Raw genomic sequence first — 22,860 nt, 5'->3', positions numbered from 1 at the left:
GTCCTCTTGTGTATGTGTAATACATGTACATATATGCGTAGGAATTTTAGCACCAAAATATTTGGGTTGTAAAGTGACATCTTTATGTATTTTAGTTCTAGCTTGAACTTTTAACATTGTATTTTTTAGGGATGTTTAAAGAACAAAGTGGTGCATAATTTTGTATTTAAATATTAAATTAATTTTTATGTAGGTAGAATGGCTATTATATATATACAAACATAATCGTATTTCAACTTTTGTACCAAATATTTTATAGCTGTAGTCCTAATGACAAGATTTTTTTTTTACTTACATATTTACAAACAAAATCATGTTTTCTTTTTCTCATTTACCTACTGAGGTCAAACACTAGAGTTTAACTGGCATTGACAAAAGGACACAAATTTTTTCCCCGAGATTATCATTTTCTAGCCCACTGCAGACAGGGCAACATTCAAGTTCTATTCATATTATGAATATACTTTGATACATGCATTTAAATATTTTTCAAAACAATATACGTCCGAGTATGTCTCGTGAAACGACTTGTCGCATTGGGTCGGAGCATATATGACTGTTTCCGGACCCTTAGGTCGGACCCAGGTTTCCAGTTTATCCCAATATTGGGTTTGTTTGGTTGTTCCTGGCTGGCGAGGTCGTTGATGATCGAGTTATTCATATGTTCAGATATTCAGTTTACAGTCATGTCAACCATTATATCTCTTGTTCATACGAGGTTTACTTTTTCTAGCTAAGTTGTACCTAATAGTATATTTCAAGGTTTTTGTTATTAGGAGTAATTGTGGTTATTGCTTTTTTCATATGTTTATATATTAAGACACATGTATGTAATTATTTAATAAATTCCGTTGTCCACTATGCTTGCTGGGCTATCACACTATATAACACTGTATATATTGTATTCATTTATGCCTTATAATAGATATGAGCATATAAGGTATACATATAGTTATTCAAATGCAAAAGGTTGACATGAGATTATTTCTCTAGTACTGGTACAAGTTATTGAATTCATATTGTATAATGTATGTTTATATTGATAATTTGTCTTATTAAATGGCAGCTCACAATATGCTGTACTCGAGCTAGTCAAGAAACATAAGTTTGTGTTGTGTTCTTCTTTAAGGAGTTAGAGGTTAAATGTATTTAGTGGAAAGAAGACTAATTTAAGATCTTATGTCCTTTAAGCTGTCTGAGTAATTGATAAAAATAAGATGTGGTATGATTGCCATTTAGGCTCAACTCGCGAAAATAAAAACAACCATAGGTCTCGGTATGGCCTTCAACAATGAGCAAAACCCATACTGAATAGTCAGCTATAAAAGGCCATGAAATGACAAATTTAAAACAATTCAAAAATTTGTTTTGTTAGCCTGTGTATTTGAGGGAAAGAAGTTGGGATAATATTATATATATTTTATATATAAGTATGTCTGAACCAGTGACGACTCTACAATAGATTTTATCCATCTGATCACCAGCAGTGATGGTGATACAAGGCTAACAATACATTCTGTATATGTAATTCATCTAAACATCTGGTGAGCAAGTTATTTGGCAATTGCAAATGGCAGTCAGCAGGTTTGAAGAACATGCCTTGTTCAACCTGCTTAAGTCAAATGTGTTTTGTTAAAATATACTTTTTCATTGTTTTGGTCTTGTACATCTTTATAGATAGGAGTATGTAGACAAATTTATTGTTTATGTTTGAATTCATAAAGTGAGACAAATAAAATATTGGAACTATTTAAATTTATTTTATGTTGTACTAAAAGATGGTTTACAGCCTTTAAAAGGGCCTCTGGGAAGAATAAATTATTTTACCCTATTATTATTATTATAATTATTATATTAATCTCTTAAATAGGAATGGTGATAAAATTGATCAGGACATGAAATCAGAACCAACCAATAGTGTTATACTATTTAATAGTGGTTTGTTAAAAAGATTTTGTTTTCATCACACTTCTGAGGTCTAAACAGGGTCAGCATACAATTCTAAAGACCTGAACAGCTGACATCTAAACACTTGAGAAATCTAATATTTGACATCTAAACACTTGAGAAATCTGAACATCTTACATCTAAACACTTGGGAAATCTAAACATCTGACATCTAAACACTTGTTGAAATCTAAACGTGTTTAGATGCTAAACATGTTTCAAAATGTACACAGAAAAAGTGTTTAGAATTGTATAAAATCAATGTTTGCAAGAAATGGACTGGATATAAACATTAGGGTCTTACTCTTACAATAGAAGTGATGCTTTTATTACAACAGTTAAATTGTTGGCAACAAAAATTGAGCACAACAAATGGAACAAAGTGATGCCGTATTTTTTCTCATGTCCACTATACGAAATGGATCAAATTTCCTTCAGTATCTGGTTTTAAGATTATGAAAAAATATTATTGTACAGCTTAGTATGTGCTTGTAAAATCTTGCCCCCCTACCCAAACTCAAAATAAAATTGAGAATTGAAATAGGGAATGTGTCAAAGAGACAACAACCCAACCAAAGAGCAAATAACAGCCTAAAGCCACCAATGGGTCACAAGTGCAGCGAGAAAATCTCGCACCCGGAGGATGTCTGAGATCATTTTTTGAACTAAATTCATAGAGCCATACCAAGAAGGTCTTTTTGAATTAAAAAGATTTTGGTAATTTTATACATAAGCATATTTGAGAACTTCGGAGAAAACCTAAAGCAAAAAATGCAGGAGAATTCTAAAACGTCAGCTAAATACCAATATTATAATAACAAACGGTAAAGCTGTCTACATCCAAGTCAAGAAGATATGAATATATGAAAGAGATGCAACAAGCTTTTGAGCTGGAGCTGGGATGTCAGTAACTGCTTGTAGCTTTGTTAATTTATGTATCTTTGTCATTTTGTTTAGCTTCTTTTGTTACCTATTCTGGTATGGGACTCAGACTTCTTTTAAACTCAGTTATACTGCACGTATAGTGTTGTGTATGTTTTTTTCTACATTGGCTAGAGGTATAGGGGGGGGGGGGGGTTGAGATCTCAAAAAAACATGTTTAACCCAACGCATTTTTAACAAGGAGGCTATTTTGCCGGAGCCGGTAAAATAGCCCCTGCCTATATGAATCATTGACCTTGACCTTGCAGATACACATTTCAACCTTATTCAAAATACCTGCTATTGATGAGTGCAAAAATATAAGATATCAGCTGTATCCTTTAAAGTTATTAAGTTCTGAGATAGACACATCTTTGTATACTTTGATGGCAAGTCAAATGAAATATAAGTGATCTTCACCTTGCAGAAAGACATTTAAACCTTATTTGCAGCACACCTTCTGGTGATTTATAGCAAGGATATCATAAAGTATTAATAATATTCTGTATGACATTGAGAAGTTCAAAGTCTGATTCAACTTTGAAGATTTGAACTTAATTAAGTTTGAGACCTTGACCTTGAAAACAGACATTCCAACCTACTCATGACTCATCTTCTTATGGTGATGAACAATCACATCAAATATTATTTCAAAATATCTTTCAATGCAATTAAAAAGTACTGAGATAGATAAGACTGTACATTTGAATAAGTTTATCTATATTTGTGACCTTGGCATTGAAAACAATCAGTTCAATCATATTCAAGACACACCACACCCTCTGTTGGTGGGCAAAATTGATACAAAACATCATTTATATCCCTCAAAGGCTCTCAGCACTGCACACAACTTGCTGACAGAGAAATACAAGAAAACAGTGTAACATCCCTCTTTTAAACATCTTTTGTGAGGGTTGGGGAATGAGTAAATTTAATAAAATGTAAGAAAATATATGCTGTTACTAACTGAACAATAGCGCCTGATGATATATGCCTGACCGGGTTCAGTCTTTTACAGGACCTTCTTCAGAGGCTGAATCTTGGAGCTCACTGGTAAACATTTCAACCAGACAGGGCACAACATCCACCACATGTCTTTTGAAATCATTGAAGTCCTCTGAAACGATCCTAATGACCACACGTCAGACGTCCTTAGGAGTAAAAGAGAGGATTATTGGATTCTCCAACTCAGAGCGCTAAAACCCATTGGAATCAACAGTTTAGAGACTTCCAAATTTCAGTACACCACTCTCTCTATTCTCTAGAATGAGTAAATCTAGTTTGTCATGTTATTATTTTATTCATATGGTTTACAAAATTTTACAATAAACTTCTAAAGCAGATTAATCATCATCTAGTCTGTTAAACAATAACAATGACAATTGAACTACATCCAACGGTAATTTATAAAGCCAACCTGTCTGAATGGTACACAAGTTTATATAGTTTATAAGGCCCTTTAAAGCTTGCTGTCTGCGTGAGCCCATGCTTTGTTTTAAAGGCCGTATTAACTATAACTGTTTACTTTTTCCACATTGTGACTTAGATGGAGAGTTGTCTCATTTTGCATTCATACCACATCTTCTTATTTCTATACTATTACAGAACCACAAGGATGAATAAGCAAAGATGTAGTCTATGTGGTTTTGTAAATGTTGTTCACTGGAGAAAGGAGACAACATTTTTCAGGTTTAGTATTGTTTTTTGGTTATTTTGATTTTCCTTTTGAAAAGGGGTTTTGGGTTGATGGTATTTTTAAGACTACTGGAGATCAATGTGAAACGAATTTAGAATTTGAGGTATGGGAATATGATTTAACATAGTGCATACATTGTAGAGAATCTATCCTGCAATTGATGCCCTTTTGTTTTTATGCATTGCATTGTATTCACACAGAAATCTTCAAAAAAATGTAACTGCTGCAGGATTGATGGTAGACATGGACAGAATCAGACCCCACTTCTTCACACAAAAAGAAGAAAATACAAACTATAAAAAAAGAAGATGTTGTATGAATGTCAATGAGATAACTCCACAAGAGACCAAAATAACACAGAAATTAACAACTATAGGTCCCCATATGGCCTTCAACAATGACTAAAGCCCACACCGCATAGTCAGCTATAGAAGGCCCTGAAATGCCAATGTAAAACAATTCAAACAACAAAACTAACGACTTTATTTATGTTCACATTTTATTTGGGCTTCCACATTAATAATAATAGCATAATGGATGATTTTTCTCACAAACTCATCTTTCATTCATCAAAAAAAATTACAGATTGGAATGATAACAAATAAATGACAGAAAAATATAACAGATATTGTGGATTCATTATTAAATATTTGTTGGATATCAATTTCCGTGGATTGCTAATTCAAATGTTCAACGTATTTCAATTTATTTTATAGGCTTTGTATGCATAGATTTACAAATCCACGAAATAAAATATCCATGAAACTGCAAATTTTCCTCAATCCACAAAAATTGATACACACTAAAATAAATGAATCCACAGTATTTAGTTTTTACTGCTATTAAACTACAATTTTGGCTTACAAATCATTTATTTCAAATATATGCCAGGGATACAAGGTATTTGAGAGCTCGTATAAAAACTTTTTTTTATGGATTTCATGATAGAATAAAAACCATACATCTCTGAAAATGATTTTTGTTTATAGATTGATTGATTGTTGCATGCTTGCAGTCCTGATTTTTCCTATATATGATTATATTAATTATACTTCTATATTTGACACAAGATGCAGATTTTAAAATTCACATTTTATGAATCAATACATGTTTTCTCCAATTTTGGATACATTATTATTAGTTTGAGACCAATTTTTGTGGATTTGGTATGTACAGGTGAACCCCAAAATTAAATGTTCCACGAATGACAAATATTCTAAAAGCTTTTGAGTAGACTTAGGCAAAACAACAAAAACAAATATCCACAAACATCCAAATTTTCTTTGATCCACCAAATTTGGCACCCACAAAAATAAATGAATCAACATTTGTAGTGTTTACTTCTATTCAAATATGAACTGATGGCCATTTAACATTGACAAAATTCTTCAAATATAGAACTGGATGAAGTGTTATGCACAGAAAACCAAATCTCAAATAAAAATAAAATAAAGATGAACAAATTACAAAAATTGGAAGTTGCATGAAGCAAGTCAAGTGTCTGTCCAAACCTAGGGCAAACAGTTATAAAATTTTCTAGTACAATTATCATCCTCAAACTCTGAAATCAACCAATCAAAATACTTGATTTGCTGTTTTTGAGCACACATTTTTACTCTGAATACAGGTAGTTTTATATAACCGAGAGCACATGTTAAATATGATGATGCATTTAAGTAGTGGACTTATATAAAGATGTAAAAGACTTAGAGGGGACATAATTAAACATTACCATATGACTCCTGTACCTGCATAAAGTCAAAAGATTAAGCTGGAATGGTTCTAACACAATATGGAATGTGAATATAGATAACGGTCATGACCATACCTTGTAACAATTATTTTGGAAGCATATGTTATGCACAGGTATCATATTTTGTTGGTATATAAATGCATCAAGCAGGATTCAAAATTTGTCCAAGAGAGATTCTGAATGCATTAAAGCTTGTAAAGCATTTTTTAAAGGAGCAATGTTATTAACTTTTTCTATCATATCTTTAAAACAAAGTGCTTATACTGTTTTTTTATATGTAATAATAATTTTCATAAATCAGAATGTTAAACATGTAAGAGAGTATACAGTGTTGATATGTGTCATCTGCCACAGATCATTTATGGTTAACTAAAGCAGTAAAGGGATATTTGTGACCATCAAATCAAACATTGATGCCTACAAATCTTAAAAATACAATAATACTGTTATCAGAACTATTATTCAACTGTCAGAATTAAAACACAGGCTATTGAACAAATTGTAAAGCATCTATCCTGCAATTGATGCCCTTTACTTTTTATGCATTTTCAAATCAAAATATATGTAACAAACAGCGTTATTTTAAAATTCCTGTGATAATTGTGAAAAAAGTGGGAAATAATAAAATATCTAAACTAAATTATGGGAAAAAACTAAATGATGAGAAATGTAATCTATGCATATACATAGGTAGTCAGTATACTTAAATGGAAAACACATAAGAGCATAAAAAAAACACCCATGGAAAAGAGAAAAAAGTAAAAAATATTCTGTGCATTAATTTGCTTGCTTTCAAACATCCAGTTAAAGATAAAAAGATAAATGTCACATAAGCAACTCTACACAAACTTTGAAGACATTCTTTTTGTAAACAGGAACAATCAAAAAATTTTAAAAATCCTTTTCAATAGAAATTGGTTGTTTTAACTGCCTGGTTTATAAAACAATAATTGATGATCCTTGTTTGTGCCTCAATGTTGAAAAAGCATGTGATAAACACATGTTGCATGATTGGTGAATTCCAAACCAAAAAATATACACAATTTTCTATCTATCTTATTGATATCCATTAATACAGAATTTGTAAATTTGGTTAGAGCTATTTTCCAAATGCCTGCAGGTTAAAGGTTTGATTGGTGTGCCTAACTTGTTAGCATAACTGTTTTCTCAAGCATTGCAATTAAGTTTTACAATTGTAATGAATAGATAGGTGGGGCTTTAGCTTGTATTAAGCTTTTGGATGCTTCTGCAAATATTTATACAAACAAAGCAAGCAAGCCAACCAAACCTTAAGAAATCAGCTCTAAACGTTGCATTATTTTACTTTTTTGTAATGTTCATTCATTAAATAATATTTATATACAGACCTGCCAACTTTCTGGATTGATAGGTTTCGTGCATGAGAGATGTTGAACCCTCTATTAAGAAAGTTGGCAGGTATGAGTATGAACTTGTAAGCACTATTATAAATGACTTTGTTTCTACAATACTGTAAATTCAGAAATTATTGCATGTATTTATTATTGCAATTTTAAATTTTGAAACTTAAATGCGATTTTTATTTTTACGATTTTGAGATAAATCCTTCTTAATTCAGATAAAATATTACAAAATGGGAGTTTTAATTATTGCGTTTACAACTCTGTCGCATTATTCACAATAATAAAAACCTCACAATAATTTCTGAGTAACACAATTACATAAAATATCCACAAAAAAACACTCTTTCTACTCATTGCCAAACAATTGATTAAAATTATCATTTGATTATGGCAATTTTAGAAAAAAAATCACCTAGGAGGTTGAAACTCCATTCTTATTCTGAGTGAGAACAGATTTTTTAAAATGGTTCCTCTTAATCTAAATTTTTGTGAAACTGGTGATACACTCCCAACTACTGTGGATTCATTACTATTCGTTGAATACCTATTTTTGGCGGATTTTGTTGGTAATGGAAACCATGAATTTAAATGTTTAACGAATTGTAAATGTGTTGTATGATTAAATGCAGACCTTTTGAAAAACCACGAAATCCAATATCCACAAAAATTAGTACCCACGAAAATAAATGAATCTTCAGTAGGTTAAAAGAGGAGATCCAACCCAGGTATTTTTTTTCTGGAAATGCCCTTATCAAGGTCAAAGTTTTACAACAGAAATACCTTCTACTGTTGAGTCATTATTATTTGTTGGATACCAATTTTTGTGGGTATAGGTGATCCACGAAATTAATTGATCAACAAATGACGATTTTTCTTTAGGCTTGTATACAGACTTCAACAAAACTGCTAAATTACATATCCACTAACATGTGAGATTTCCTTCATCCATGAAATTGGTTCCATGAAAATAAACGAATCCACAGTATTTCAAGGAACTTCAGACAAGTTTAACTGTAGGAAAATAGTAAGCTGATCTGAATTAATCAAAGGATAACTTTAACCACAAATGTCACATTGGCAATATAAGGTTAAATCAATCAATACGTTATAAAAATAAGTCTGATAAGAAGATATAAAATCATAGTTAGTTCTGTACAAAATTACAAATCACAGCTTTGCCATCACAAATTATATATCTGATTCCGATTTCCCTTCATTTGAGTCAGTCATTTGATCGTAATTTGGATTACCCAATGACATTGTAGGAGATTTTGTGTCTTTGCTACCATTTTGAAAAGATGTTCTTGCTTTAGAGAAATGAGCTCGTAATTTTGTCAGTGTCACTCCAACTCCACCCTCTGTATGAACTGTTGTAGTTGGATTAGGATCGTTCATATCGTTTTCAACTAAGACTTTTTTGTCTGGGGATGCAGTCCTCTGCCTCCAAAAATATAAACCGACACCGACAATTAATGCCATCAATATGAGAATTATGGGTATTGTTGCTGCTAACACTACACCTTGTCCACCTGTTAACTCGGATATTAAGGACTCACTTTTTGTCTTGTTACCTGAAATGATAAAATAGTATTTCTTTTTAAAAGGTGGTACATGAAGCTACAGAGAGACAAATCTGAAAAAAATCTAACAAACGTTTTAATCACTTTCTATTGTTAAGGAAATTTGAAGTTTCTCAATATTTTTTCTATAAAGTGTCTGAGAGGTTCATTATTATTGAAATTTTATTATTTCTGTCATTATCATTTTTGTTCAAAAATTTTTTTTCCAAAAGCAAATTTTAATAACACAAAATTCATATTTTCATGCCAGTACTGAAGTACTGGCTATTGGCAGGTGACGTATAGATTTAATGAAATTATCAACTAAAAGGTTAAAACTTAGCCTTTTTTTAAAACTTTTTTATCATCAATGTATTGTGCAAATAAAAGGAGAATGTGTCTGATGACACGAATGCTGTCACTCAAGATATGAAATCACTATCCAAATTTAAACCCTGTCTGCTAGTTTTGGTTCTTAGTATTGTGTATAAAAAGTAAAATCACAAAAATACTGATCTCAGAGGAAAATCAATTCGGAAAGTCCATAATGAGTTTCATAAAATTTGGATGAGGGAAACTTAAATTAAAGAAAGAAAGGAAATCAAAATAGGACAGATGGACCTCAAGACAGATGTTAGCCCTAAATTATTTTCTATATGTAGCCCCTTGATACCCTTGTCAGGTGGTAGTGTAGGGGTAAATGTATGTTAAATCCTGACTATTTAAAAACAAATAAAAGATAAACTAGAGGCTCTAAAGAGCCTGTGTCGCTCACCTTGGTACATTTGTATATGTGAATATTCAACAAAGGACACAGATGGATTCGTGACAAAATTGTGTTTTGGTGATGGTGATATGTTTGTAGATCTAACTTTACTGAACATTCTTGCTGCGTACATATATCCCCATCTATAATGATTGGCCCAGTAGTTTCAGTTAAAAGTGTTAGTAAAAATTTACAAATTTTATGAAAATTGTTAAAAATTGACTATCGATTCGTCTGAAATTTTCAGGGCAGATAGATCTTGACCTGATAAACAATTTAACCCATGCCAGTTTTGCTCTTAATGCTTTTGTTTTTGAGTTATAAGCCAAAAACTGCATTTTATCCCATGTTCTATTTTTAGCCATGGCAGCCATATTGGTAGGTTGACCAGGTCAATGGACACAATTCTTAAACTAGATACCCCAATAATGATTGTGGCCAAGTTTGGTTTAATATGGCGCAGTAGTTTCAGAGGAGAAGATTTTTGTAAAAGATAACTAAGATTTACGAAAAATGGTTAAAAATTGACTATAAAGGGCAATAACTCCTAAAGGGGTCATTTGACCATTTCGGTAATGTTGACTTATTTGTAAATCTTATTTTGCTGAACATTATTGCTGTTTACAGTTTATCTCTATCTATAATATTTTTCAAGATAATAACCAAAAACAGCAAAATTTCCTTAAAATTACCAATTTAGGGGTAGCAACCCAACAACAGGTTGTTCGATTCATCTGAAATTTTCAGGGCAGATAGATCTTGACCTGATAAACAATTTTACCCCTTGTCAGAATTGCTCTAAATGCTTTGGTTTTTGAGTTATAAGCCAAAAACTGCATTTTACCCCTATGTTCTATTTTTAGCCATGGCGGCCATCTTGGTAGGTTGACCGGGTCACCGGACACAATTTTTAAACTAGATACCCCAATGATGATTGTGGCCAAGTTTGGTTTAATATGGCGCAGTAGTTTCAGAGGAGAAGATTTTTGTAAAAGATAACTAAGATTTACGAAAAATGGTTAAAAATTGACTATAAAGGGCAATAACTCCTAAAGGGGTCATTTGACCATTTCGGTAATGTTGACTTATTTGTAAATCTTATTTTGCTGAACATTATTGCTGTTTACAGTTTATCTCTATCTATAATATTTTTCAAGATAATAACCAAAAACAGCAAAATTTCCTTAAAATTACCAATTTAGGGGTAGCAACCCAACAACAGGTTGTTCGATTCATCTGAAATTTTCAGGGCAGATAGATCTTGACCTGATAAACAAATTTACCCCATGTCAGAATTGCTCTAAATGCTTTGGTTTTTGAGTTATAAGCCAAAAACTGCATTTTACCCCTATGTTCTATTTTTAGCCATGGCGGCCATCTTGGTTGGTTGACCGGGTCACCGGACACAATTTTAAAACTAGATACCCCAATGATGATTGTGGCCAAGTTTGGTTTAATTTGGCCTAGTAGTTTCAGAGGAGAAGATTTTTGTAAAAGTTAACGCAGGACGACGACGGACGACGACGACGACGGACGACGACAGACGCCGGACGCAAAGTGATGAGAAAAGCTCACTTGGCCCTTCGGTCCAGGTGAGCTAAAAATATGAAAAGTGGGTTGAGTTTAGAGTACAGGACATTACAGTAATACATACCACTACAAATGACTCCTGCATCTTCCATATGGTTACAGTTTTGTATATTAAATCCATTATGTGTACACTCCTCTATTCCTAGTTCTGTTCCCCGACAGTTGACATTGTCTAACCAGATTGGCCCTGATCCTAAACCAAACTGTCCAGATTTCTTTGCAATGCCACTTTTAAATCCTAGTTGGCGGCACACAACAGTTGCATCACGATCGTCCCAGTAGTCATCACATACAGTGCCCCATTCATTGGGTCCACTTAATAATATTTCAACTCGACCATAGTATGAACCAGTGGATAATCTGACACCTTTAATAGCTGAAAATACAAAATTATTCTTACATTTAATATAAACAAACATTTGCAATACTGTGGATTCATTTATTTTGGTGGATACCAATTTTTCCTTGATTGAGGAATTTAAAAAAAAAGTTGATATTTGATTATGAGTTTTTCACCAAGTCTACATACAAGCCTATAGAAAATTTGTACTTTGTTGAACAATTAAAGGAGTAGGTTCAGTAAGACCCCTTTTTGGCCCCAAAATATAGCAGTTTTTCAAAATTGTGACATTGTAATCTTTTAGCTATTTATTGGAAAGAAGAATGCTTCTGCTACATAATTATAGGCTTTTTTTGACAATACAATGTACATATATCGGGTACTAGCATCATTCAGTCATGCTAAATTACTGAAATCTTCACAATTTTAGCATTTTAGTAAAATTTTAGACGGTTTCTGTCTTAAATGAAAAGTGGCCGCATCCGTGTTCATTCATAATATTGAAACGTAAGTTGTATTTGATGATAATACATAACCTATATAAAGGTTGGGGCTGAACACGGATGCAGCCACTATCATTTTTGACAAAAACCATCTGAAAAGTGACGTTTTTTTTTTGGCTTATTTGAGAGATTTTTCATATTTAAGCTTGAATCAGAACGTTTTTAATGACTAAATCAGTTAAAATCTTTCACATAAATTAATCAAATCAATTGAAATAGACACTTAAGTGTTTAAAAAGTGTCCAAAATCTCTCGTTAGATGAACCTGAAATTTAAGGCCAAAATCGTCCCTTACCGGATATACTCCTTTATAGTTATCCTTTACACACGAAATCAACAAAAATAAGTATCTTTTTGAAACTGACATGAAGAAGTGGCAAGATTTTAAAGAGAAGTGCCCATTTTCTTGTGGCTTTACAATGTTTGTCTGTCAATATTGCTGTGTTCTGCCATTTGTATCTTACTGATGAATTTCATTCTTTTGGCTGTGTTTTGCCATTTGTATCTTAATGATGAATTTCATTCTTTTGGCTATGTTCTGCCATTTGTATCTTACTTATTTCATTCTTTTTGCTATGTTTTGCCATTTGTATCTTCCTTATTTCATTCTTTTTGCTATGTTCTGCCATTTGTATCTTACTTATTTTATTCTTTTTGCTATGTTCTGCCATTTGTATCTTACTTATTTTATTCTTTTTGCTATGTTTTGCCATTTGTATCTTCCTTATTTCATTCTTTTTGCTATGTTCTGCCATTTGTATCTTACTTATTTTATTCTTTTTGCTATGTTCTGTCATTTGTATCTTACTTATTTTATTCTTTTTGCTATGTTCTGCCATTTGTATCTTCCTTATTTCATTCTTTTTGCTATGTTCTGCCATTTGTATCTTCCTTATTTCATTCTTTTTGCTGTGTTTTGTCATTTGTATCTTACTTATTTCATTCTTTTTGCTATGTTCTGCCATTTGTATCTTACTTATTTCATTCTTTTTGCTATATTTTGCCATTTGTATCTTCCTTATTTCTTTCTTTTTGCTATGTTCTGCCATTTGTATCTGACTTATTTCATTCTTTTTGCTGTGTTTTGCCATTTGTATCTTCCTTATTTGATTCTTTTTGCTATATTTTGCCATTTGTATCTTACTTATTTCATTCTTTTTGCTATGTTCTGCCATTTGTATCTTCCTTATTTCATTCTTTTTGCTGTGTTTTGTCATTTGTATCTTACTTATTCCATTCTTTTTGCTATGTTTTGCCATTTGTATCTTACTTATTTCATTCTTTTTGCTATGTTCTGCCATTTGTATCTTACTTATTTCATTCTTTTTGCTATGTTTTGCCATTTGTATCTTACTTATTTCATTCTTTTTGCTATGTTTTGCCATTTGTATCTTCCTTATTTCATTCTTTTTGCTATGTTTTGCCATTTGTATCTTCCTTATTTCATTCTTTTTTTGCTATGTTCTGCCATTTGTATCTTCCTTATTTCATTCTTTTTGCTGTGTTTTGTCATTTGTATCTTCCTTATTTCATTCTTTTTGCTATGTTCTGCCATTTATATCTTCCTTATTTCATTCTTTTTGCTATGTTTTGCCATTTGTATCTTACTTATTTCATTCTTTTTGCTATGTTCTGCCATTTGTATCTTCCTTATTTCATTCTTTTTGCTGTGTTTTGCCATTTGTATCTTACTTATTTCATTCTTTTTGCTATGTTTTGCCATTTGTATCTTCCTTATTTTATTCTTTTGCTTTGTTTTGTACTGTATATCTTATCTATATCATTCCTCTTGCTGCATTTTGACAATTGTATTTTACTTATTTTATTTTTTTGTTTCTTAAGTTCTAAAATTTATCTTTCCTACAAAAAGAGAGGGTAAAACTTAAATTGGTCATCATTTTTAGTATACCATAAGTGACATATACAGCCCATCTGCATTAAGTCTTACCGATTTCATTATTAAAACATCTAGCAGCAGCATCATTTGGTCTTTTCTTACACAATTTCTCATAAGTTGTCTCAAATCCTCGAGATCTATTGAAGCCAGAATGACTACATTTGAGTACATTGTCCTCGGAACCATCACATGACATTCTAGAGAACCAATACACGCCAGGATTCTGTCCAAATTGAGCTCCAGCGATCTCTATACCACCCTTGTATCCAATACTTTTACAGAAAACTTGAGCATCACGAGAATCCCACAGGAAATTACAAACACCACCTGCCTGGCCGTCATACATAATCTTTACTCGGCCTGTTGCATTATTTGGTCCACCAACAAGAGAATAATGGATACCTGAAACACGAATAAAGATTGAAAATAATCAGTTTGAAATTCACTATAAAAAGTCTGAAAAAAAGCAGTGTTTCCTGTCAGCACAAAACTTCATTCACTAATAAAACCAATTCTACCAATTAAACTTAAATTCACTATTTAGTGTCCTTTAATAACACCAGTCATTCTTACCATTCCACTTCAAGCACAAAACCTCATGTTTGTTCAGAGATTATTTAATTATACTAGACAGATGATATCTTTTTTTTGTAAATCTTTCAATATTATTGTTTTATTATAAACAAAGCTACTACTGATTATTGAGAAAATAAACTGACTAAAAAGGGCTAAACACAAAAATAGCATCTGCAAAAAATATACTTGTTAACAATATTCTATTATATAGTAAATTTAAACAATCCATGCTTACCTGATGTTTTGTAACAGAGTACACCTGCCCTGGTTTCTGTGTACTCACAACTGTCTATCTGTCCTGACCTTGTAAAAGAACATTTATCTAGGTCAGCTTCTGACCCCTGGCATCTGACATTGCTCATTAGTATTGGTGGTTTGACCTGGCTAGTTTCTGGTACCCTATATGGTACCCCACCAGCAAAGCCATTTTTCCTGCAGACTAGATTAGCTTCTGCATTACTCCATCCTTTACTACAGACCGATCCCCAGACTCCACTTATCTTCACCTGTACTGTTCCATGAGTGTCAGACTTATCATCAGGAACAATCCTACTGTCAAATGCTGAAATTAAAGTCAAAATGTTAATAACACAAACAAAAAATAAACAAAAGCTTTTTGGAAATTATGGATATTAAACACAGCACTTGTTTTCTATCTATAGCAAGATCTACTATCCCTATATATAAAGTTAAAGGTCAGAAAAAGTGAAAGTGTTTGAAGCGGAGACAGTCAAAAGAAATCCATAATGGCAGGTACACAACTTAAAAAAACTGTGCAATCTTTCTATTTTCTATAGGATTAAATGCAGACTTTGACATGAACCAAATACCCTTAGAAATAAATGGATGCAAAATTATAACAGAAACCAACAAGTTTAAAAGCATGGGGTTATGCAAGAAAAGCTCACAAAATTATACCCCTGCCACTAAAAAGTCCATAATTGTCTATTAAAGGGAAAACAAAAAAATTATTTCAAACCAAAGAAACACAAAATAAGAGGTACACAATTAAATAACTTGGTAAATATTCTTGGAAGTATTATTAAGTTATGATTAAGATGCAGATAAGACAAAGTCCATTTCCATATCATCACAAAGTCAAACCCCAAAAGTCAATCAGATGGAGAAGCAAAATAGAAGGTAAAAAAAAACACATCATGTGAGTAAGATTCTGTGATAGTTTCGCAACATTCTATCGATTCATGAGCAGATATGTAAACAAAAGCCGGACAGAAGGATGTATGAACGAATGTACTCACAGAATTTAAATATGACCTGAATAGGTATTACTGTGGATTCATAATTAATTATTGTATACAAATATTCGTAGATTTTGTAGGTACAGGTGAACCAAGAATTTAAATGTACAACTAATCACAAATTTTTTGTCAGGTTGTTTGCAGAATTGGCAAAACCATGAAATCAAATTTCCACAGAAATGTTTTTCTCAATCCACTAAAATTGGTACCCATAAAAATAAATGAATTCACAGTAATTTGGGATTAAAATCTGTATAATTACCAGTAGCTACTATATCCTCATTACTGCAATAAACAGAGGCATACTTCTTACTACGACAAGCTATTGAATTCCATTCATAACGACATTTAAACAGATCACTTTCATCACCACCACAAAGGACATCAATCAGTCCTATTGGTCCAGTCTTGTTTCCAAAGACAGATCCTTCCATTTCTGTTCCATGAGAAAATCCCATTGACCTACAGATGACCTCAGCCGCAAGCTTGTTAAAGCCAACATCACAAACCGTCATCCATTGCTTGTTATGATAAACTTCTACTGCACCCATGGTAGCATTCAAACCAAGGCTTAGTCTCACTACAAAATAAATGTATACATTGTACTGTAATTATTCACAAAACAATGATATTGTAATATTTCCTTTAAGCTTGAAAATGATAGTGAGTTTATTATAAGAATATAGATATTAAATTCAAACTGGTTTCTTTTTCTGAGCCTTAAATTTTGCTTCAGGTACTCAACCAAATGTAATCAAATCACAAGTATGAAAAATTGCATGCATTTTAAAACACATTTGTAAGTAAAAATTGACTGAAATCTATGTATATTTGTGAAAGAATTCAAAAGTGATTTTATTTTTGCTTCAATTTTCCCAATGAAACGGATTTTATGCTTTGTATTTTTCAGACCTAGATTTATTGTTATCATGCACCAGTATATATGAAAATCTTAAAATCAAAGAAAAAATTTAAATGAAATGAAAATTAGGCAACTAGGAATGATATACCTACCTTTATCAACACATGCCACTGAAGCATCATTTCTATGGTTTGTACATTTCTTCCAGCTATTTTTAGTAATTGCATCATTGAATCCTCTATGTGAACAAGAATGTATGTACTTTTCAGTACCATTACAATTCAGATACCCTATCCAAACTGGTCCTGTTCCCTGTCCATAATGAGCATCCTTGATAGCATAGCCATCACTAAAGTTAAGGGATCGACACAGAACACTGGCTTCACGGTCATCCCAGTTTGTATCACATACTGTGCCCCACTGTCCATTTAACTGCAACTCTACTCTTCCTGTTTTGTTACGACCAAAACTGTCTTTTTCTCCTCCTACTATTCTATAGTTTACACCTGCAGAAGACACAATTTTATGTTTAGTAATTAAACTTCAGACTCTTTTGCAAGTTGTTTTTACTTTTAAAACGTAAAGGATCAAGTATATACCAAACATTCTCCTCATTAGTGGAATGATTTTCTTTAAATCATTGAACTCATATACCATTTAGTTTGGAAATATAAATTTCCTTACGCATAATCCACCCAATATCACGGTAAAATACAGTTATATAAAATGGTAGCAGTTTATGAGAAAGAAAATGAGAAATATGAAGATTCTAGACAATGTTTTGCAATTAAAATGTATAGAGACAACAAACAGATAATTGTAAGTTCTAAGAACACAAGATGAACTTGAAATATGATTTTTGTAAACTTATTTAGTCTCATCCTATCTTTTTGCAAATCATCCCCCCCCCCCATTTTTCCAAATCAAAACTTTTTTCTTTGTTGTGATCAAATACTTTCATTTAGTTTATTAGTCACTAGAAAGCTTTTATTTTATTTTACTTCAACTTTTATGCCTAAGAACCCAATTTGAAAGAGGTTATATGAAATCTTAATAATTTTTTCTATGACCTTAAGACTATGAGGCACACAACACATGATCTATCAAAACATTAATAGAGAGTCCCTATGTAGAAGGTTGACTAAAACAACTATTGTGAAACTAAATTGTAATTTTCTGAAAATGTGTTATCAAAGTTTTATCATTTCAATGATATTTTTGAGAATTTTCACCTATAAATAAATATTGATAAATATTTCATATGTGTATCAAAATAGGACCACTTTTTAATAATCTTATTATGAGCTGAACTAAATAGAAATGAGCTGACTTAGCATGGCAACATCTACCCCAAATCAACAATGTGCTGTTCTGTGTCAATCGTGTGATAATCCAAAAGTGATTTTGAAGTGTATTCTTTGTGACATCAAATGGTGTACAGATTGTAAAGGCAAAATTCATTCAAGATGTAAGTTACAAAAGGATCACAAAATTGAAGAAATTATATACTTGCAACAAGAAGTATTAGGAATAGTAAATCCAAATATGAATCCTAGATTTACAGTTGAATTAACCAATATCAAGAAATACCGGACAAAACTGAACTGTATTAAACTGTTATCCGGATACAAAAACGATTCCTTATGGATTGGGGATGGAAACATACAGAACGGACTTCAACGATTGTTTGCTAAACGGTCCACTGCTCTGCAGAAAATTGAACTTCAAGAAAAGGACACCAATGTAAAATTAGATTTCGATATAACTGTTTTTGATATTGCCCGTACTTCTACAAATGACCTGCTCTCAGGCCTGCTATTAGCTACTGGTGAATCAAAACTTAAACATATATTAGATTTAGACCGGCTTTCTGAAGTTAAAGACTCTAAATACGGTGTGGAAATATTAAGTATAAAATGTGTACATGTAGCAAAAGATGGAGCAGTTATAGTAGGGGGAGACCATCCATGTTCTGCAGTAAGAAAAGCGGTTCACACCATGGACAAAGCTGGGAAAAAATTGACAACATATGAATTTGATGAAAAGGATTTTATATTCAAAAATCCCCAGCGTATAACAAGTACCAGTAATGGCAACATTTTTGTACTTGATCAATGTGGAACTTCAGAAGTGAACCCAAAACACAAAGTACTAATTTTAGGGAAGACCGGCGTTATCAATACTTTCGAAAAGACTGAAGCTAATTTATCAAATTGTCTAATAACCACACCATCAGACAATGTTATTCTTGTTGAGACAGACTTTCATCGACTACATTTCCTAAATAATAATGGACAACAACTTACTAGCTTTGACACATCAGACAAAGCTATACAGTATCCAATGTCTGTAGCTGTTACTACAGATGGGCCATTTAGTGTGCTTTATATAGGATGTAAAACACCCGAAGGAAAGTCTAACAAAGCAAAGCTTTATAAGATGAACATACTAGAATATTAACTATGAAATATCAACAAGTGTAATGGAACAAAGAAAAGTTTTCACAGACTAAAAAGTGACTTTTTGTTTCAATGTATTTATTTTAAATTGCAACGATTAAAATAACTACAAATTGTATAATGGGCAGAATTGTTTGCTCCCTTTTTTTGTAAACTCATAATTATAATAATTTCAAATTGTATTATGGGCAGATTTAATTTTTGCCACCTTTTTGGTAAATTGGTAACAATTACAGTAACTTCAAATTGTGTTATGGGCAGAGTCATTTGCCCCCTTTTTTGTAAATTCCTAATGATTACAATAACTTCAAATTGTATGGGTAGATTTATTTGCCCCCTTTTTTGTAAATTCGTAACGATTACAATAACTACAAATTATACTATGGTCAGATTTATTTGTATCCTTTTTGAAAATTCCAAACGATTACAATTAAGAGATAACTGTATTGTATTTGAAGCTTTCAGGACGCCCATAGGTAGTTTTACTGTCGCAAATTTAGTTTACCTGGCGAGGCGTAGCGGAGACAGGTAAACGGGTATTTACGACAGTAAAACTACCGATGGACGTCCGCAAAGCTTCAAATATAATACAGTTATCTCTATTCTAATGCAAAACAAATTCATAATCAAATTTCAATCAATATTTCAGTGTAAAATCTTCATTAAAGAAATTTCCGCGAAAAAATGTTATCTTCTTTGGTCCCTACACTAAGTGACGTCATAGGTATGATTCCGGCGTCAACATAAACACCGGGTGTTTTCTGGCTTCTGTGCCGCTTCAGAATGTAATAAAATTTGATAAAAAGACGATTTTAAGGTGCAACATGCGAGTTTTTTGGCTTATTATTGTAGAAATTACATGTCAATACATTCAGCAATTCAAAATGTCAGCGTCCTTAGTTACAGACAAGGAGATAGAGAATTTTACCCTAACTGTCATCCAATCAGAACCATTGATACAAAATGATTGCATTAGAATAACATATTTATTTACACCCTTTTCCTTTTCGACACTAGCTATATATAGTAATAAGAGATTATTTCACTTGGATGTATTATCTTATACTTTGAACTTCTGTATTCTCTATCACCAAAATAAAGATTACGTATAAGGAAAATTCTCAAATTTTTCCTCATGTGATTATTGACAGATTAGTGAAAATTTTCCAACAAAAACATGATAAAAACTTTTATGTTTGAATTGTGTTGCACATAAATTTATCAGCAGTAGATTATAATGTGTGTTCAAAAGAGATAAAAAAGAAAAATAGGTCAAGCTAGCACTCTAAGATATGTTTAAAAAAAGGGAACACTTGTTTTATTATCCTATTAAGGTTTCAGGAAACAGTAATTGTCAAACTCACCATGTTTTTATCAAGTTTATGTTATCCATTTTGTGCCTATTTAATTATACTTAAAACAATAAAATTGTGAATAGAAATGGGGAATATGTCAAAGAGACAACAATCCGACCATAGAGCAGACAACATTTTTAAGACTTCATTTAAAAAGCTTAGTATCTAACTGATAGTCTAGTGTCATAAGATCAAGTTTACATATATTGAAGGTTAAAAGATAACAATAATACAATGATATCATTGTAGATCCCTACATTTCTTTATCGTTACAAGTGAAAGTACAAAATCCATATGCATGAGTATCTAATAATTTATCAATTCATGAATTACATTACTACTTTTTTCTATTCACTTTTTTTTTTATACATCAAACAATTGTTTGCTTTCCTCCTTTAATGACAAAAAATCCCTAAATTTTAGATTGAACATTGTAGATTAAATTGACATGTTCCTGTATTTCACTTTAAAATTTGGCAAAAAAAAGATAAATTTTACTGATGACTACAGATCTCTGCAAGGAAACATTGGCAGTGTGTTTCAGCAGACTTGCTATATTGGACATAAAAAAGACTTGTTCAATTTTAGAAAATACTGTGACCTCTTCATTTGAACAGCTGATGATATTTTTAATCAATGAGGTATAGGTCCATGGGACACAGATGATGCCCCTGCTTGCATATAACATTATGAAGGAACATAACTCAAGAACGGTAAAACTTGATCTGAGTTTTGTGGTAATAAGCATAAGTTTCATAAAATTTGGTTGAGGCAAACTTAAGTTACTGTGGAGAAAGAAAACAATAAATTCAGCAATCTTTTTATGACAATTTTAAAGAGGCATAACTCTAGGAAGAAAATTGGACAACCATGAATTAGGTAACAGTAGTATACCGTTGCTCAATGTCATAAATTGATTAAGGGAAAACAAATCTGGGGTAACAAACTGAAACCAAGGAAAACAAATCAATTATTAGAAGAAAACAACAGAAACACTGAACTGCAACAAAAACAAACGCCAACAAACAACATGACAACTGCCATATTCCTGACTTGGTACCAGACGATGAAAAAATAAGTCTCAAACCCTCACTTTGTTAGTCCTGAATTGTTATTTAGACATAGATTATCATTTAATGTCTGTCTTTCATTGATATGATTGATAAGATATCAAAACAAGATGCCAGGATTTGATTGCCAATGAAAACTATATGTGCCAAAGACTAAAAAGACAACAAATATAATACATGTATCTACACATCTACAGGTCGCCATACAACCTTCAACAATGGATAAAGATCAATACCAAAAGAAAAGCTGTAAAAAAATATGCATAAAAGGAATTTGGGTACACATCATTAAAACAGTACATGTAATACACAAACATACAGTAAAATAAAACAAAGTCGCTTACCTGAATGGTTGTAACAGACAGCTCCAGCTCTATTACTCATTGTATTATTACCCAGGTTAAATCGGGAATTAAAGGAACAGTTCAGTAGCGAAGCCTCATTCCCTGTACAATTAAAATCTCCCACTGTAATTGGTGGATCTTTGTGGAATGGGTCTGGAGACTTTTGGTACATAAATCCTGACTTGAAACCCTTAGATTTACAGAAAACCATTGCATCTGTATCATCCCAGAATCTACTGGAGATGTGTCCCTTTACTCCATATTGTTCAACAGACAGTGTACCAGCTGATATGTTGACACCAGTTGCCTTCTCAAAGTCAACTTTATAACCTGTGAAAAAAAAACCAAAAGTAATTGTGATTTCTTTCAATTCAAATTTATCAGTCAGAAATTTTGCTCAAGTAGTTCACTCTCTAAAAAATCTTCTCAGTTGTGAAATTTGAGACTCAAACTGTGTATTGAGTAATCAATTTGTTAAAAAATTCAATAATTGGATCAAGAATAGTTACTAAAAGACTAAAAGTCCAATCAATAGTCTAAGTTCACATTATTTTTACAGATACTTATTCAATAACCCAGTA

General features: G+C 31.9%; 1 protein-coding gene across 1 annotated transcript in view; it reads right to left on the bottom strand.

The window, feature by feature from the left end:
• Nucleotides 1-7,872: 7,872 nt before the first annotated feature.
• Nucleotides 7,873-22,860, bottom strand: part of LOC139520068 (scavenger receptor cysteine-rich domain-containing protein DMBT1-like) — a 62,257-nt gene continuing 47,269 nt past the window's right edge. Inside the window, exons 27-33 of the mRNA XM_071312487.1 lie at nucleotides 22,280-22,609; nucleotides 17,204-17,557; nucleotides 16,452-16,769; nucleotides 15,166-15,492; nucleotides 14,406-14,756; nucleotides 11,679-11,990; nucleotides 7,873-9,270 (exon numbers count right to left, since the gene is read on the bottom strand). Coding sequence (XP_071168588.1) covers nucleotides 8,888-9,270; nucleotides 11,679-11,990; nucleotides 14,406-14,756; nucleotides 15,166-15,492; nucleotides 16,452-16,769; nucleotides 17,204-17,557; nucleotides 22,280-22,609 — 2,375 coding nt within the window. The 3' untranslated portion in view covers nucleotides 7,873-8,887. The remainder of the gene's footprint in view (nucleotides 9,271-11,678; nucleotides 11,991-14,405; nucleotides 14,757-15,165; nucleotides 15,493-16,451; nucleotides 16,770-17,203; nucleotides 17,558-22,279; nucleotides 22,610-22,860) is intronic.

Source organism: Mytilus edulis, chromosome 4, assembly GCF_963676685.1.
Source record: "Mytilus edulis chromosome 4, xbMytEdul2.2, whole genome shotgun sequence".
NCBI lineage: Eukaryota > Metazoa > Mollusca > Bivalvia > Mytilida > Mytilidae > Mytilus > Mytilus edulis.
Note: the sequence above shows the minus strand (reverse complement) of the source record. Positions and strands in the feature narration are given on the sequence as shown.